General features: G+C 39.7%; 2 protein-coding genes across 3 annotated transcripts in view; both read left to right on the top strand.

The window, feature by feature from the left end:
* Window positions 1-7757, top strand: part of RETREG1 (reticulophagy regulator 1) — a 61216-nt gene extending 53459 nt beyond the window's left edge. The window contains exons 6-9 of the mRNA XM_032181088.1: window positions 400-537; window positions 2441-2505; window positions 3663-3789; window positions 6295-7757. Of these exons, the coding sequence (XP_032036979.1) occupies window positions 400-537; window positions 2441-2505; window positions 3663-3789; window positions 6295-6806 (842 nt within the window). The 3' untranslated portion in view covers window positions 6807-7757. The remainder of the gene's footprint in view (window positions 1-399; window positions 538-2440; window positions 2506-3662; window positions 3790-6294) is intronic.
* Window positions 7758-10681: 2924 nt separating this feature from the next.
* ZNF622 (zinc finger protein 622) lies at window positions 10682-18192 on the top strand. Of its 2 annotated transcripts, none has more exons than XM_032182491.1 (7): window positions 10682-10824; window positions 11139-11747; window positions 13818-14072; window positions 14815-14977; window positions 15422-15534; window positions 16551-16694; window positions 17298-18192. In XM_032182491.1, the coding sequence occupies exons 2-7, from the start codon at window positions 11141-11143 to the stop codon at window positions 17423-17425; spliced, it is 1410 nt and encodes a 469-aa protein (XP_032038382.1). In that variant the 5' UTR covers window positions 10682-10824; window positions 11139-11140; the 3' UTR covers window positions 17426-18192. The 2 variants fall into 2 exon arrangements, with proteins under 2 accessions (XP_032038382.1, XP_032038383.1); XM_032182492.1 differs by having other exon boundaries at window positions 10820-10883.
* The last annotated feature ends 420 nt before the right edge of the window (window positions 18193-18612 follow it).

Here is an 18612-nt window from a genome sequence, read left to right as displayed (position 1 = left end):
TGTTATTTGTCCTTTGGAAGTCAGCTTACAAGTATTTTCAGTTTGTTGATTTTGGCATAATGTTGTATAGCTATGTATCTCAGGTAGAGATGTCAAAGTCACACTAAGTCAAGATAATGATAAATATTACAGTGATCTTAGTTCCAGTAAGGAACAATTTATGAAAAGTGTAATTTGCTATGAATGCAATGGTATTGTTTTGTGATGAGTAGAAATAGCTCCTAGAAAATGGCTTTGATGTTAACAGTTCATCAGATATGGGGATTTCACCGTGTCTTTTTTATGCAAAATTGTGTTATGTAAAATTAGTAATTATCTTAAACAACACATTAATTTTTATTTATTAACTTCTTATAAAGCAATATTTCAATAAATTTTCTGTCTTTATTTTTATCACAGTATTGTGTGCCTTTTTATGTCCCTTCCTCAAGTGCAATGAATTTGGACAGAAATTGTGCAACAAAATCAAGTCTGTTCTGATGAAACTAGATTTTGGAATAGTGGAATACATTAACCAGAAGAAAAAAGAGAGATCCGGTGAGTAACTAAGTGTAGTACCAAATCATATATTTCTGTATGCAAAGACCTTTTTATTCACCCTGCACACAGTTGGGCTTGTCTTCTGACATCAAATGTAAAGGTGTTTTGTGCTTTGAACCTGGCTACCATTATAAGCTTTATGATCTGTAGTCAGAACATCTGTATGCCAGTATGTCAAACATCTGGGTATAGTTTAAAAAAAAAAAAAAGATTTCATGGGAGAAAACAAGACAAGATCGATGGTTCTCTTTATACATGATTAACTGTACTGCTTGTAGATTTTCAGAAAATGCTACTTAATGTACAGTATGAAATGCTTATTTCTCTTTAGATAAGGCAAACTCATCCAGGACAGAGAACCACTCAAGGATACAAAAATAGTAAATCACAAAATTTTCAATAAGAGCCTGAATTCTGTTCTAGCATCTAAATCTGCATTGTTTTGTTCCCAACAGCAACAAGGAAAAAAAGAGGTGTTTTCTTCCCCAAATACTCAGTAAACATTTAAGAATTGTAGTAGAATAGTAACTACAAATTAATGAAAGTTTTTAGATAGACAAGGGTTTAAAACAAAATCTCACGTATCTCACATGAATTCTTTCTAACATCAGATAGTTTTAGATTTTAAGTAATAAAGCTGTTTTAAGAAAAATGTGAATGAGGTTGTCTGGGGTTTCCTTTTTGTGTGTGCTAGTTTTGATCATTAAAACCAAATTGTAGTTGTACACAGATTATTTTCAGGTAGCCTAACCTTTTTTAGTTAGATTCACATCAGTAGATTTCCTATCTTAAAATGGGCATTCCTCATAGCAGTTCACAGTACGGTGTGCTGTTCCTGCACACAGTGAGTGGAACCATCTGCCTTTTTGTATCTCTTGCATATAGTACAGTAGTTGTTAGAAATAAAAATAGATCAATGCATTAGTCTTTTTTTTTTTCATGCACTATTCCACCTTATTCTAGTTTTAAGTGAGTCTGTCAGAGAGAGAGATCAGACTATTGTTTCATAAATTTCATAAGCCAGTTCTGGGAAAATGGTCCAGGTAAGTCATGCTTTCCTGCCTGTCACCCTCCAATTTAATTTAACCCAGGCAAGCTCCTTAACTTGCTTCACCCCTTGGGTCTGCTCTTGAGTTCACAGACCCTTGTACTGGCACAAGAGAGGAAGCAACAACTTGTAAAAACTGGCAACCAAGAAGAATGTCACTGTGCTTTCCAGTGCTACTGGCCTATCTTAGTTTAAAATATTCACGAGACTGTTCTTAGAGAGAGAGAGAGAGATGATAAGGTGAAAATTACTTTTCTGTTCATTGTTAGGAGCAACATCCTGCCAGATTTCAGAGATGCTTTATATGCATATTTGCATATAAATGTTACAAAAGCAGTATAGCTGGGTGCAAAGGAAAGTTTTGTGAATTAAGACTAAACATAATTATCCAGAAAACTGTATGTTCTCATATAAAAGTAATGTGTTGGAATAACTATGTTTTAACAGTATGTTGCAATTATGCCTTGTACTGGCAGCATAGTTTAAAAGATTATATTAAAAAGGTATATATTTATTTAAAAGTTTATATTTGAAAAATATATTGCCAGGGCACGTTATATTAGTGTGAGCAACAGAGGCTTCAGAAGGAAGTACAAAACAGGTAAATAAGTATGTTGGAATGCATTTCAAAGCAACATTCTCTCTCCTGCTTTGGCTGCTGCATAATATATTTTGATAAATATCTAGCCTTTTGATCAGCCTTTTCTTCTCACCTTGGTAGCATAATTACATAAATGACAGACAATGTCAACAGGTGACAGTTTGCTGTACTCAAGCTGTGTGATAGCACACACGCAGAACTTGGAAGTCCATTGTCACGAGTAGGATAAAAAATATTTTTTTGTCTTTCAGAAACAGCAAAAACAAAACCCACAGAAGATGACAGTGAATTAGACATATCAGCCCTGTGTCCTAAGGTGACTTTTTTCAGTCAGCCCTATCTTCTTTTTAAACTCTATATAGATAATGGAGAGTTTTCTGTGGAAGACTTTAACCTCTCTAGGAGGCTCTGTTCCTGAACTAAGTATGTCTTAAAAGTGATTTGTAGTCTCCATCTTTAAACCTATACTAATTAATTTGGTGCGCTTGTGACTTCTGGCCTTCAAGATAATGGTTTCTTTGGCCTACTAAACTAAAAATGTGTTTAGTTTATATTGGCTGTAGAATGATTAAACCAGAATTTCATAGAAAAGGCACTGTTTTTTTGTTTCATTTTCAAAAGTAATATTGCTGGTAATTTTTATCAAATGAAATTATAAAAGGGAAATCTTCATAGAAGACCACATTGTTCGTCAGATACTTCTTTAATGACTTTTCAGATCACATTCAATGATAGTGTAAATCATTATTTTATCTACAGATATCTTTCCAGGTATATATGAGAATAATTTAACGCCTCCTTTCTCGTTTAATATTCTAAGTAACTATATGGCAAAGGATTTTTCCTTTATAATTGGAACATCAGTTGACTAAAAAAATAATAATTTGGATTTGTAGAAGTTCTTAAGCATATCAGTCTTCTTAAGTTTTTAAGCATTAGATCAGTCGTGTGTAGAACCTGACTTCAACAGTGATTGCTTTGAAGGTGTTATTGTATTATGCAAGAAAAATATAATAATAAAATGTCATGGGAGATAAAAACTTGTTGCAGATGTTATTGGATAAATTCATAAAGGACGATGATTTTTTGATTTAGCTATTTATTGATTGCCTTATGGATATTTTTTTTGTTTCAATGCAACTTTTTACAATTTCTTTGTTTATGCGTAGTTTGTATTTGCAAACCTATTCTGCTTTTGTTACACTAGGATATTACTTAAGTCCTATACAATGAATAATTTGAATTTTCTGGCTTCTTTAGCTTAAAACAGTCTTCAATTAAGAAGAGGGATGCTTTACTTCTAAGTATTCTATACTGTTATTTTCACATTTCTACAATTAAAGCTTAAATAGGAGACAACGTATAGTGCTGTGACATGCAAGAGACCTCTTTTTCACTATCTAAGCATTGGCTTCCTGTTGTGTGAATTATTTGAGTATAAGAATGCTATGTATGGGACTTTTTTGTATGTAGGTTAGTCCTGCAGTTGTTGCCAAAGAGCTGTCAGTGTCTGACACAGATGTATCAGAAGTATCTTGGACTGATAACGGGACCTTTAACTTATCCGAGGGGTATTCTCCACAGACAGACACATCTGATGGTATGTAGTGGCTTCATCTATTTCGTCAATGAATTGCACTCGTGTAAGTTATCTGAAAACTATTAGAGAATTTGAGGACATAAGTGGGGTTTGGCTTTGGTTTTGTTTGTTCTTCCCTACAGTGAATTTAGAATTAGTTCCAGTGCTTATTTTGTTTTGGATACATCTTCTATGAGAGTTGTCTTCATCTTAAAAATAATGAAGTAGTGAACTAAGCATCTAAATACATAACTAGTGGTGAGTAAAACAGACACATCTGGATATATGCCAGACTTAGCTCTCTCTTCCATCAGACCTCTTAAGCAAACAAGTTCGTATCAATGCTTTTTGGTGTAAACAATATGAATAAAGGCTGAGGAAGAAGAAGTGAATACTTTGAATTGCTAAACAGCCAATTAAAGAAAGTATTTTTAGGCTCTGGATACTAGAATGCTGATGAAGTCATCCAGCCATGAACCTGAATGAAACACAAAAACTAAGACTTAGGAAGAGATTCTCAAGCACTTGTCTTGATCTTGACTAGATCCTGAAATTCGTACTTTTTACAGACCAAAGTTTCAGTTAGTACGTTGCCCAAATAAATATTAAGAACAGCAGTAGTTTGGTGCAATCTTATGTGTGGGTTTATTTCTCTTCTGGTCTTGAAGTTCTATTCAAGGAAGATATTCAATGAAAATGGCAAGTAGGGTGGTAATACTTATCAACATTATAAATGCCAAGTTAATAACTTAAATTTTTTTTTTTAATATTTCAAGCTGTAAGTAGTATCATACGATCATGGAATGATAAATTGGAATGTCTTCAAAGCCACTTTCTGTCTCATTTCCAGCTAGTTCTGCTGCATGCGTTATTCCATCAAAGATGCAGCATTTCACTTTTGCTTTTGATGGACTTCATGACATCCCCTTCCAGCCAATTAATTTCTCCAGCCTGTCGAGGTCCCTCTGTGGGCCCTGACCTCCAGAATATTAAATGCATCTGCCCCACAGCGGCTCCTTGCTGTCCGTGAACTTGCTGAGAGTGCGCTACATTCAGTCATCACATCATTAATAAAATCACTGAACAGTGTTGGTGTCTGTACCTTTGAGAGACACCACCACCCGGTTGGATGTTGTAGCACTGATCACCGCCCTTTGAGCTGGTGTTCAAGCCAATTTTCCACACACCAAGCAGTTCGCCAACCCGGTTCACTCACCAATTAGGCTGTAAGGATAATGTGTGAAACTCTATTAAAGGCCTTGTTAAGTTAAAAATAAACATCCACTCTTCTCCCCTATGAGCCCTTCAGCAAATTGGACATGCACACAAGTACAAGACCAGATGGGATGCACCCGAGGACTGTCATATCTCCTGTCAAAGCTCTGTGCATTTGAGCCACCACTCTGCAGACAGCATAACCCTTCTTCCTCACCTTTCCAGCCTATTTTTTCCCAAAGAAAATGGGAAAAATGATGAAATTGATGTGTCAGACATTTTTAGGATTCATTTCCTTAGCCCTTATGAAAGCTCATATTGCTTGTTTTCATAGAAAGTAAGTTCAAATTGATTATATTTTATTTTTACATTCATATACTGTCTACTAGACCAAAGTATTCCCTTATGCTCATTAAGGCATATTCCACAGGCTGTGTATTGTAATCAATATGTTTTCCACATTTCTAATAACATACTATTAAAACAGTCATTAAAATCAAGTCTTTTATGTGTTTACATTCTGCTTTTTATCCTTTTGAAACATGAAACTACATGTATACCAGTAATCTGTAGAGTTCCCATTTTCTTGCTTCTATTTAGTACAAGCATTGAATGTGAAAGCAAAAGTTTATGAATTAAGTCTTTACATTGTTTTTATATCTTTATTTAAATGTGTTATTAGAAGTTTATTAAACTTTTTAAAAGCTTATTAAAAGTCTGTAATACCGTCATATACGCGTATTTGTAATATATCTATATATAGTGAAGAAAAGGAGTTTAAAGACTTCACACATTATAAATTTTAGCACTTGAGGTGATTGGTGTATTTAGAACTGGCTGTGCTGAAGATTTGCATGGGTTGTTTTTTATATAGCTAAATACCACTTTTTTTCTTCAAATATTATTGAAAAGAGTCGTTCTCAAACACTTTTTCCAAATCTCTACATAAATATTGCAAATTGACTTTAGGTAGAAAGTTTTAATGTGGAGTCACTGAAATGGAAAATGTAATGTAACTGAATGCTTGTGTTACTTCTCTTTTTTGGGACTGGAATGATTTTCACACACACTATGAACCCAAATTCAAAGTCAGGTTGATACCAGTTGATTTGAAGTAGATTTTTATTTTATTTTAAATGTAAGATAATGCTCCTCTGCATTAGGATTACAGAAGACTACAGAATAGTATATGTAAATAGTAAATGTATTCAAAGGAAAATTTACTAATTGCATTTTTACACTTGGCTGCTTTTTTGGGGAAGCGTTTCTTGTTTGCTAATGCTGTTTCCTTCTGTTAATCCTGTGTAATAGATTTTGACCGACCTAGTGATCACGAGGAAGCTTTTGCTAGAGATCTCGCAGAATTCCCTTCCTTAGAAAATGGTGCAGGAACAAACGATGATGATGACTCAAGCATTGGTATGCCCATCCAGCAAAAGAGAAAAAAAGAACAAACATATTTCAAGGTGGATCATTCTTCCAGACAGAGTAAAGAGAGACCATCCACTGCAGGGCTCTCCTTGCCTTTGACCAGTGACCAAACCTTTAATTTAATGAGTGGAATTGCTGGCGATGTCATCGCAGCTGCAGTGTCTGCTGCCATCAAAGACCAGTTGCAGTCTGTACAGCAAGCTCCTTCGCATGCAGTGCCCAGTTTGAGTGAAGAGACAGACACAGAGGAAGCCGATGATTTTGAACTGCTTGACCAGTCTGAGCTTGAGCAAATTGAGAAAGAATTGGGACTTTCACAAGGCCAAGAAGCAGAATCCCAGGAGAAAAAGAAGTCTTCAGGCTTCCTTTCAAATCTGCTTGGAAATCATTAACCTGGGAATTGCAGTTGGTGACACAGAAGAAATGAAACACAAAACACACACAAAATCAAATGCAAAAAAGGAAAATTCTGAGCTGTAAGCTTTAACTATCACTTTAGATGTGTTGTAATAATTTCCCTTATGCAGAGTGAATTAACTGGATAAATATCAGCTGATACTGATAGTTTAATGTTTCTGGTAGTTAAACCTCAATGTTATAGCATGGAAATGAATTATCTATCCACTGTTTGGTTGCAGATGAGTGTCGGAGGTCAGTTGTTCAAAAGGTTTGGGGAAGAGGTTTTTTTTTTTAATCTTTTTGCCAAACATACATTTTGGGGTCCTTAGCCAAAGTTTCAACATCGGCAACTTATTTACTCTCAGTTGCCAACCTTGGCCGGCAATCTTAATGATCCACACTGCGAGGATGAGTTATCAGAGGATCGCAGTGAGATTAACTAAGTCTCGCCTCCGTCAGTCATACTGAGAAGTATGGAGCCCTGCAGTTATTATTAGGTATAGTGCATCTACTATTTATGAACACGGTAACCAGCAGAACTCTAGTTTAACTGTGTGCAACACTGTCATCAGCGGACTTGATTTAACACTTAAAATCTTTGAATTATTTTGGATATGGTGATGCATTTCCACGTTTTTTGCTGTTTTAGGCTTGTAGAGTTGTAACGTGGCACGCTATTTGACTGACCACCTGCTGTGTTCCTTGATAGAGTCTGGTCCTTGGCAGTATTGCTTGTGTAAAGTCAGCCAACACATTTTTATATTTAAAAGTTAATATGTAAACTGAACAGCCTTTTGGGGAGCAGGTGGGGTAGTTATTGTTTGGATTAGGGAAGATAAAAGAGTTAGAGGCAAAGAGAAGGGCTTCTTTAGCTGCCACTTCTGTAATTCAAGATTCTGTGTGGGTTTTTCTTTGTTTGTTTGTTTTGTTTTGTTTTCTTCTGTTTTTTTTTTTTTTTTTTTTTTTTTTTTTCCCCGGAACAGCTGCCATCACTTGCAACAAAAGTTGTGTTGCAAGCTGGATCTCTTAATACACTTAAAGTATTCAGTGCGGTCATTCGCTATAGAAGTCACTCGGAATCTTCTCGGCACCTAAACTAGTAAAATAAAAATGAACTTGTTTAAATTATTTGCCATTTTAAACCCCATGTGTGCTCAGTGAATGGCATGGGATCTTAAGCAGGTTACTTGTTTGATTTTTCATAGGGCTTTTTTGTTCACCTTTAATATAATCAAACTGTAATACCAAGCAATAGTAATCAAAGAAGTAGGAAGAAGTAAAGCTAGTTTTTCTAATGTGATGTAAACAGTTAGCAGAGTCGAGGGACCATGTCAGCTGCTACTACTACTAAAGTGATTTTCCATTTGCTGGCATTTTAAGAGGTGAATACTGTCATCCAGGACCCTCAGAAAGTACAGCAACGGAGTGAAAAAATGTTCACCAACATGTATGTGTAGGTAAACCTGTGTTTAACTCTTTTTTTCCTGAGGTGACAAAGTAGGCAGATGGCCAAACAGATTGTAGCTAAAGAAAAGATGCTGATAATTTTTGACACTGGCTTTATCGTTGCTTGTGCTTTTGTGTCAGTAATGCATATTGATCGTGTTTGCTGTCCTTTACCAGTAAAAAAGTGAGCCTGTGCCTTCATTATCCAATCCATTTTGAAATAAGCAGATGCCGGATGTAGATCCCAGAAGATGCAGCTTTTGAAATGGTAACATCTTAACATTAAAAGCAAGATACTGGAAATCATTTTAAAAATGTGGCCACATCGCTTTCACACTGTTAGTTGTTAAGTTTCATTTACAACTTCCCTAAGTCTGTCCTTCTCATTTGGAAAAACAAAAACAAAAGAGGCTTTTGCTGAGAAATCGATAAGTTGAAAGGCCATTTAAGTTTCTCAGACGAATTAAAAACATTGTCTCCCTGCTGCATGTATAGGACAATCTATATATTGAGAAGAGTACAACTTCCAGGTTGCTGACGGGACTTTACAGAGTACCTAGGCCAAGCGTGCTTCCCGAATAAGGGCACTCACTGGTGCCAGAAGATGCAACAGGCGCCAGGACAGGGAGAACTGGAGAGGCAGCAGCGCTTAGCGAGTTTTGCTGAAGCAGGTGGACGAGACATGCGAACTAGCTGTCAGTGGTGGCATCGCAACAGCGTGCACTTTATTGTTGTTTTATGAAGAATGCTGTGGTTATAAAAGTACCTAACACAGGGGCGCTCTTCTAGAATAATTAGATCAAGAAGGATAAGCAGTTGGAGGAGTTTCTCAGACTTTTTGTAAATGATCCATTTTCTGGTTTCGACATAGAAAAACAGATCCATTTTTCTTCAATAAAGTATGTGTCTCTTTTTTTTTTTTTTTTAATGGAAAATAAAAGCAAAACTCAAGCAAGCAAATCATTAAAGCTTAGGGACATAATTACTTATTTGACTGTCTTGAATTTTGTCTGTTCTCATGGTAGTTGATTACATTATTTTTTTTTTTATTCAAGCCCCTAAATACTGTGGAAGGAGGTAATTCTCTACCACTTAGTATTCCTCCTAAGGTAGTGGAAAGATGCGTAGTTTTTGTGGAAAGTTACCCCTACCCTCCTAAGCAAGTGCAAGTAAGAAACCCTTTGCTCAGACACAATACATTTCACTGCCAATAGTTGGAAAGCAAAACACAAAGAAAACATTTCTCTCCTTCGTGAGATCCCTTCCACACCATGTTTTAGTTGGAAATCATATGAGAAACTTTCATTTTGCTGTATTCTAGCAGCAGCCATGACATAGCTGTTACATACAAATTCCTGTCACGTAATCTGCCAATCGTCCACAAGGTCTTTGCAACCAAGTGTTGCCATCATTTTCCAAAATTAAAAAAAAAGTAAGGCAGGAAAAAGGGCAAGTGAGTATGTGACAGGTGATGGCTTTGGAACGTAATTTTGTTACATAGGAGGCCTGCTTTTGGACAATTTACAGACAAAACCCAGCTCAGTCAGTGTGGAGGCTGTGAATTGCAGAGCACGGACATGTGAGCGGGCGACCAGGAGGTAATGCCAAGTGTGATCTCGTGGGATCTGTGCAATGCGGGAGCTGCCCACGTGCATGCAGCTCTGCATCCTCTGCCTCCAGTCGCGTGGTTCACGTTCCTCCTGGCCTTTCAGTGGCTTCTTCACATACCCGCACCTGGAGAAAGCTACGTGTGTTAGGGCAGCGTCTGTGGGATGCAGCTCACTCCTTTGTACTCACAAACTTTCCCTGTGCGCTATTACATCTGAGTAATCAATACTGAATTGGTGGCCTTACATGCATTAAGTCCAGAATAAAAGCACTTTCCAATGCAGAGCACTTCTCCTTGTGCATGTGCTAGACATTTACCATGAGTCTTGTTCCTGAAAACAAAATCATTCTACACAGAGGAGGAGGGGAAATAATTTTAACCCAAATAGGATGCAAAACAGTGCTTGTTTCACTTGCTTTCCGTTTGTTTTGCACTTTTCCAGACTGTTCATCTAAGCGTTCAGAACAACCTCACTGTAGTCCAAGTGCAATGTAACAGTCCGTAACGCCCCGACGGGTAACCAGAAACTGGAAAATTACAAAATGTCTTTATTTAAACTATTTCGCAGCACTTTACCTAGCTTGATTACTATTTTGTAAACATGGAATTACTATATCGATTGTTTGTAAAAAATCATTTAATAAAATACGTGTTAGTTTTTATCTTTCACCGTATCTCCCCCTACGCTTTGTTCCCGAGGCGGGCGGGTGGGGGTCCTCCTCAGCAGCCCCCAGGGCCGGGCCCGCCGCGGCGGCAGGGGGCGGCATGGCGGGGCCCGACCGCTCCCCGCCCGCGGAAGGAAGGCGGCGGCCGGGCCCGGCCCTTCCTGGTGGCGCAGCGAGGCCGCAACCGGCACCGGGACCGGGACCGACCCGCACCCGCACCCGCACCCGGACACGGACACGGAGGGGCCCCTGGCAGCGGCCCGTGCAGACGGGGTTCATCGCCCCACGCGTGTAGGGGACGGCTCGACTCGGCGCCGCGTTGGGGAAGGAGGGCGTCAGCCAGGGGCCTGGTGGGAGCCTTTGGTTTCTGGCGTGTGGTGAAAGGCGGCAGGGCTTCTGAAGGGCTGTTACGGAGGCGGGGAGCCCCCCTCTAGCAGCAGAGGTGCTGCTGTGGTACCCGTCATTGCTCACAGGCACAGCTCAGCCTTTGGGGGTGCAGTTAGGTGATCCGTTCACCTAAAGCTGCCTTACATGGGTGCTGTCAGGATGGGTTTGGTTTGTTTTGGTTGTTTATTAGCGTGACTTATTTATTCCCCGCTTTCTAGCAATGGCAACCTACACGTGCATCACTTGCCGCGTGGCTTTCAAGGATGCTGACATCCAGCGTGCCCACTACAAAACCGACTGGCACCGGTACAATCTGAAGCGCAAGGTCGCTGACATGCCGCCCGTCACCACCGAGAATTTCCAGGAGAGGGTCCTCGCGCAGAGAGCGGTAGCAGAGGAGAAGAACAAAGTCACTGCCACCTACTGCACCGTTTGCAGCAAGAGGTTCTCCACCTTCAACGCATATGAGAATCACCTGAAGTCCAAGAAGCACCTGGAGTTGGAGAAGAAAGCTGTTCAAGCTGTCAGCGAGAAGGTGAAAATACTGAATGAAAAGAACCTGGAAAAGGGGCTTGCCCTGGAGAGCGTGAACAAAGATGAAATGAACGCAGCTATCCAGCAAGCCATCAGAGCTCAGCCATCTTCATCACCAAAGAAGACGCCTCTGCCCCCTAGTAATGCAGGCAGCTCTCCCGTTTCTATGGAAAGCACCAGTCAGTCGCAGAGTAGAGAGCGATCCGAAAAACCTCCACGTCTGCAGTGGTTTGAACAACAAGCGAAGAAGCTGGCCAAGCAACAGGCAGAGGAAGAGGAGGATACAGAAGAAGGTAAGGCAGTAAATATGCTGATGACAGGTAGCTGGGCATAAGCTGTGTAGTTGGTTTTGTATGAAAGCCTCCTTTTTACTTTCTTTAGTGCAACTTTTTTAATTGCATAAGGTCTTCCTGTTGATTTAGTTTTCATCTGAACAGAGGATTTAAGGCTGGTCCATGCTCGCAGTTAGGGACTCCATGTTACAGTGTCTGATCAGCCAGCTGTGGAAGATACTAACACGTGTGAGGGCTGGATATAAGCACTGCTGTGAGCACTGTTTCCAGCGTAAAGTCCTAGGGGAATTTCGGGGCCAGCACAGAAGGTTACCCTGAAGCTACTTCTGAAAAGTAAATGAAATGAACAAAAATCAATCAGGATTATTTGTACCATGGTTCACTTTACTGATCTGTTGAGAAGAGATGGGAGTGGGGCTTTTGTTTTTAATTGCCCATCAAGACTAGATGTGTGAGTTTGCTCTTTAGACCACCACTCTGTGGCATAATTCCTCAGCACATTGGCATCTATAATAAAAATAGTTTAAGAGGTGCTGCCCTGCCTGCCTGTTCCTGCTGCGCCACCCTCGCCACTTGTGTGGATACAGCTCTTGCTGGGGGCTGGCCTGGGAAGTGGACAAATGAAATAATCAGGGCTTCGGGACTCCCAGGAGGGGTTATTTGTAAACCAGACATTTTCAGTGCTGTGGCTTACAGTGCAGGCCACAAAGGCATCTAGTAGAGCATTGGAATGGGGTGATTAAACAGCAGCAGGGGGGCCAGGAGTGAATGAAATGGGAACATACTATTCCAACCTCAGTACTGAAACCATTGCGGCATGTTACTACATCTGTTACAGCATTTTTATGCTGGTGAAGTGTCAGTTGCAGTCTCTGGGGAATCTGTGCATGGAATAGGACTGTTCTACAGGAGAAGGAACAAATGCCACTGAACGTGGAGTTTAGCACCTAAAGAAGAAGGCAGCTTGCACTAGTTTTGTATTAATGTATTTGTCATAAATTGTGATGCTAAATCTCGGTAGGTTTCCCAGTGTTAATTTGCCTTTTAAGTATGTGCCCAGGCATGTTCCCTACACGTCCTGCTAACTCAGTTTCATTAAAATTGTTAAACTATATCCTGTAGCAAAGATCTTTAATTGGCATCCTGCAGCACTGGGGAGTGTCCCTTTGCCTGTTCTCAAACACCGTGCCATGGTGGTGGGAGCAGGGAACTGGGAAATGCTCTCTGTCCCGCATCTGCCCCCTTTGAAAACCATTTCTAGATCCCTCTACCCATATAAGCAGATTCCTGGTTCACAAGCCTTTTTTTTTTTTTTTTTTTCTTTTCAAATTATAATTAGCTAATAGTGCATCTGACAGCTGATTAAGGATGTAGATGAAGTGTACTCTCTTGGTTTTAAACATCTATCGTATTTGGTAGTGGCTCTGTGCATTTACAAAAGTTCAAAATAAATTTAAGAAACAGCATTTCCCTGTGGAGATAAAGCCCTCCCTGATGAATCCTGAAGCCCATGGTCAGTACCTGTGGGGAATCCTCTGTAGCTTGTAGTCTGCATTGAGAGCTGCAGTAATCTTGCAAGCATGTAAAATTGTTAGTAAATCTTGGGTAACTGCAAGAACTGGCTTGTTCTTCTCCTTGGTTGAAGAAGTATGTGTGAACAGGAGTGTGTTTTCCCTCGCTGCTAAGTCACTGCTGGAAATGAGTGTTTCCATTTTTCTGACGGAATTGTGTTGTTTTTAATGAAGCATGCATGTGTTCTTGTGCTGTAGCGAATTAAATTAAAGGTTTTGAAACTGCAATTAAGTGTTAATAGTTGAGAAAATGGAGGGGGAAAAAATGAGACCTGCCAGCTTTTTTTATGACCAGTCTTGAGCTTTGCTGTGTGTTTTAAAAAAAAAAGTTTTACTGGAAATGATAAAACCTTGCACCTGGAAATAAGCGTGTGGCACTTAGCTGTAAGAATAGATAATGCAATATTTTCTGAAAACTGTTTTTTAACTTAATTGGGAACTGTTTTGCTTGGAAGAAATAATCAAGTAAATAAATCTTTCTTAATTTTCCATTGAAAAGGCTGGGAAGATATGGATTCTGATGAAGACCTTGGCTCTGATGAAGAGATGGAAAGCGTGGGAGAAGAAGAGGAGGAGCAGGCAGAAGCTGAAAGTGCTCCTGCTGTCGGGGCCATACCAGTCACAGACTGCTTGTTCTGTTCCCACCATTCAAGATCCCTCATGAAGAATGTGGCCCACATGACAAAAGTTCACAGTTTCTTCATTCCAGACATAGAGTACCTTGTGGATCTCAGGGGACTAATTAAGTACTTGGGTATGCCTGTAATCTCTTGATTTTAACCTGGATAATTATAGACTGTTAGTGCTTATTTTCACTTAGATAAAACTTAAAATGTTTTTTTTTGGTTGTTTTTTTTTTGGTTTGTTTGTTTGTTTTTTTTGGTGGTGGTGAGTTTTTTTGCATATGTGTAGGATCTGGAAGCTGTCTAGTTCAGTATTTGGATCATGGTGAGGACTGTGGGTTTTCTAGGGAGAGTGAAGGGAAACCCTACTGAACAAACACGTGGCCACGTACCCTGTAGGTCTTGCATGCTTTTCTAATGTTGAGAGATTTTTTCAGCTAACACAAAATTTAGGACAAAACTCAACTGCTGTAGTGTGCCTTTGAGCCATCTTATACTGGGGGAGGTTCTGAATACCTAATGAGTCATCAGTGCTTGCCTCATCTGTTGACAGAGCGGGTGAGACAGCTAAAAGCTAGGCAAAGAATGTCTAGTGTGTTGTCTAATGTGATAGTGAGGAACATAAAATACTACTGGAGTATCAGATAGAAAGTTGTACGTAATGATCCATACCTAGTCACATGAATTCTTTAAGTGCACAGACTTTGTCCCTGGTGGAGCCGTATGATCAAGGCATAGCGACAGCAGGGTGTTACTGGATATGAAGGACTCAAAGTTCTTCCTCAGTCTCTCTGCCTTCAAGCTGGGAAGGCCACATCACTGAGATGTTAATTATTGAGTAGGGACCAATAAAAGTGTCAATTTTATCTGCAGGAGAGAAAATTGGTGTTGGGAAGATCTGCATCTGGTGTAATGAAAAGGGGAAGTCCTTCTACTCCACGGAAGCAGTACAGGCTCACATGAACGACAAAAGCCACTGTAAACTCTTCACAGATGGAGATGCAGCATTGGAATTTGCAGACTTCTATGATTTTAGGTGAGGACACTTTTTTTTTCAGTGGAGCACAGCTGAGGGCAGACAAAAGAACAGTTGAACGTTACATCACATCACAATCTTTTATTATTAGTTTTTAAAATTCGGTGCTGTTTCTGTTTTGATGCTTATTTTGTGTAGCTGTTTTGCCATCTTTCTAGGTTAGCATAACACCATGATGGTGGTGGCTTTTCACAATAAATAATTACCTGTTAAGAGAGCAGCAGCAGAACCGCATTGGGTTATAGAACTTGGAGGAAGAGTGGTTCTTGTCTTCAGCCGCTGTTCAGGGAAAGGTGTTTCTGGGAAGAACTCTTAAACCAGTGTAGGTGAAACATGATGATGGTTGTGGGTTGCTGTAGCTGTACACAGGTTCTTCTGTGTGATGGGTCTGGACAGCTGTGGCTGCTCACCCCATGTAAAACATACACTGCTTCTCCTCTCTAGGAGCAGTTACCCTGATCACAAGGAAGGACAAGATGGGGAGGTGTCCGGAGAGCTCCCAGCAGAGAAGGACTTGGAATATGATGATGACACCATGGAGCTGATCCTTCCTTCAGGTAGGCACGTGATCTGTGTTAAGATGTACTTCCTCTGGGTTTCTCATAGGCATAGCTGTTACTTGAAGTCATTGTGATAAGTATTTTCCTTTGGCAAGGGAGCAAGTAATTTTGCATTAAGTGTATTTGGGGTTTTGTCTTCCCTCTCCATAATTCTCACTACAAAATTTAAAGACTTGTCCGTCATTTCACAGAAAATAATTAGCTTAAACAAACTTGGAAGCCTTTTTTTCTTTCTTTTTTTTTCTCCTCGCATTTATTCTTAAATTTAACTTCAGCATTAATATAAATATGGTTTGGGGCACAGGGTTCCTTTGGCTGTTTGACCTGTTCATTAACATGTGATTCACATGATACACTGCAAGAGTTTCCTTATCTTGCTTTAGTGCAACATGGAGAGATTGTAACTTAAGTTACCTAGTGTAGTTTTTTTTGCAGAGTGGTATCTGGTACACTGGTAATAGATGCCGTAAACTTCTTCATTGAAATAAATTTCTTTAAACAACCCTACTCTTGCCTTGTAAGAGTATTTGAGAATTTGGCACTCCTACACATAATTTTGTTGTTGTTCTGGTGTTTTTATATGAGGGGACCACAGCCCCTTTCATTCTGAAAAGTGTGGCCAGCTATGCAGTTACAGAAAGATCTTCCTGAATGTCACTGTTGTCTTCAGTGGCTACTTGAAACAGCATTTCCTTTCTGATTATTCCCCAAATTAAATCTTTCTGCTAACTACCTGTTTGTTACCTGAGCTAAGGCCCTCTTGAAGAGTGTTCTTCAGAGTTTGGAGGTGGTTTGGTGTTTTTCCTTAAGGTAAAGTGCATTACACCAAATCTTAAGTAATTGCATTCAATTTGTAATAGTCTTAAAGTTTTTTTTTTCTTCTTTTTAATGCCTTAGCCTTTTAAATACATTTATTGGCACTTTACCTTTCCACAGTTTTCACAATGTGCTCGATTACCATATTTCAGAAACTGCATTATTATGCATAGTAAGATGTCTCCTCCTCTCAATAGGTGCCAGAGTGGGTCATCGTTCTTTAATGAGATACTACAAGCAACGGTTTGGTCTGTCAAGAACAGTGGCTGTTGCCAAAAATAAGAAAGCAGTGGGTCGGGTGTTGCAGCAGTACAAAGCTTTGGGCTGGACAAGTCAGACAGGTAGGTGCCAATTTGAGGTTTTGGCAGATGGTAAGGTTCTAGGATACCATCACCGTACAGTTACGTGAGTCGGGTTTGTTTCATGTTTGTGGGGTTTTAGTTTGTTTTCCACTCCATTCCCTTTCATTCCTGCCGTCCAAGCAGAAAAGGAAGTGTGTTTTGTCTAAAATCCATTGCAGCTTCTGTGCTAGCCCTTCAGTTCATCAGCACATTTGTGATATTTGGTGAATTCCTGATATTTTGGGGTTTCTAGGGTAATAATCACATCTGCCTGTCAAAGCCACTACTCCTGATATTTAATATGTAGCATAAAGCATTCTTTGACAGGTGGAGCACTTTTTGAGTTGGGGAGTAGTGATGTGTTCTATATCCACTTCTGAAATAAAGGAACCACGCACTGGAATAACTTTTTCCCTTCACCACAGTTGTGGGTGTTCAGAGGAAACTGTCTTTTCCCAAGAGAAAAGTGAAAAGAAGCTTTCTAGTATGAAGAGAAAATATATAGCTAATTGCTGATGTAGAAGGATAGACCCGCAGTTTTGCAATTTAGTAGTGATCCCACAAACATTTATCCCTCTTTCCCTTCCTCCTTTCTCTCTGAAGGGGCAGTCTTTGCTCAGCAGCGTGATATGCAGTACCTGCAGAGGATGAAGTCGAAGTGGATGCTCAAGACGGGAATGAGTAACAACGCTACAAAGCAGAAGTATTTCCGGCCACAAGTCAGATTTTGAGTACCCCGGAGAGCTGCGTGCAGCTGGTTTTGGAAAGAGGGATTTAATGGTTTCTGGCTCATGGGTTGTGTTATTAAAATGGATTTGGTACCTAACCAATGGTGGTATGTATGCTGGTGTGCCTCCCTGTCTGTGAGAAGATGTCTTGCAGGGAGCTTGTCTCTTCCACTGAAATGATGGTTGGCCAAACTTAAAAATGAAAATAACTTAAATGGAATATGTGGCAAAGTAATCACAGCCATGAATAAGGGATGGATAGTCTTACTGCTCATCCTTGTGCAATACCTTTCTGTGGGGCAGTTGTTATTGCCATTTGTCAGTTCCCAATTCTGCAAATCAGCTGAGGCCAAGAGAAGATCCTCGACCTTAGCTTAGATTAGATCTAAACTGGAGATAGAGAGTATTGGAGGTGTTTACTCGTGGTGCCAGAACTAAGTTAGCTGGGTATTCTGGACTTCTAGCTGGCACTATTGAGGTGGAAATTTGAAAGCAGAGATTCTGGGAAGGTTAAGTAATAACTGTTTGAAGAAATGCACTGATGGGAAACAACTCCAGGATGCATTTTGTCCCTTGAAGTTGACTGTACTTGCTTAATGCTCCAGGTCAGGGCTGGGTTAATGACTTTCAACATAAACCAACTGCACTGCATTTCATGGATTTTCATTACTTAAAACTGCTCAAAATTAACATAACATATAGGTGAATGTCCATCTAAACTTCTGATTATTTGTTAAAAAATTCCTGATTAAAACTCTGAAGTAACTGTTGATGTCAGCTTTTGTTATTCCTGTTGAGAACTTGTGTTTTATGATCTTGCTGAAGGAGAGTCACCTGAGACATGTATAACTAGAATGGAGTGTCTTTCCTGCCGAAAGCATGCTCTCCCACTTGAGCAAACTGTTACAGGCAGACGTAGAGAAAACTTGCTTGTTAAAGAGCTCAGGCACCAGTGCTAGTTTTGGTCCTGGTGTTGTAGATGTTAAAAGCTTCCATGGCGTTACCAGTTCTTCTGACCTTCACGTAAAGAGTTAGACAATTAGACAAAACGTGTCGCCTAGCTCGTTGTGCTCTTGAGCTGTACTATGCTGGACTTACAGTGTCAACAGGACACTGTCCACAGGAAAATTGCTGCTTGCCTGCCTGCTAGTCATGGAGGTTAGCTGCAGCTGATTACAGTCAAGTCACAT

The sequence above is a fragment of the Aythya fuligula genome, chromosome 2 (assembly GCF_009819795.1).
Source record: "Aythya fuligula isolate bAytFul2 chromosome 2, bAytFul2.pri, whole genome shotgun sequence".
Taxonomy (NCBI): domain Eukaryota; kingdom Metazoa; phylum Chordata; class Aves; order Anseriformes; family Anatidae; genus Aythya; species Aythya fuligula.
Note: the sequence above shows the minus strand (reverse complement) of the source record. Positions and strands in the feature narration are given on the sequence as shown.

What these genes read in the sequence shown, in the direction of transcription:
- ZNF622 (XM_032182491.1), top strand. Translation starts at nt 11,141, where the DNA reads ATGGCAACCTACACGTGCATCACTTGCCGCGTGGCTTTCAAGGATGCT. An exon ending in AGAGGAGGATACAGAAGAAG is followed by an intron (nt 11,748 to 13,817) that starts GTAAGGCAGTAA and finishes TCCATTGAAAAG; the next exon opens with GCTGGGAAGATATGGATTCT. An exon ending in GGGACTAATTAAGTACTTGG is followed by an intron (nt 14,073 to 14,814) that starts GTATGCCTGTAA and finishes TTTTATCTGCAG; the next exon opens with GAGAGAAAATTGGTGTTGGG.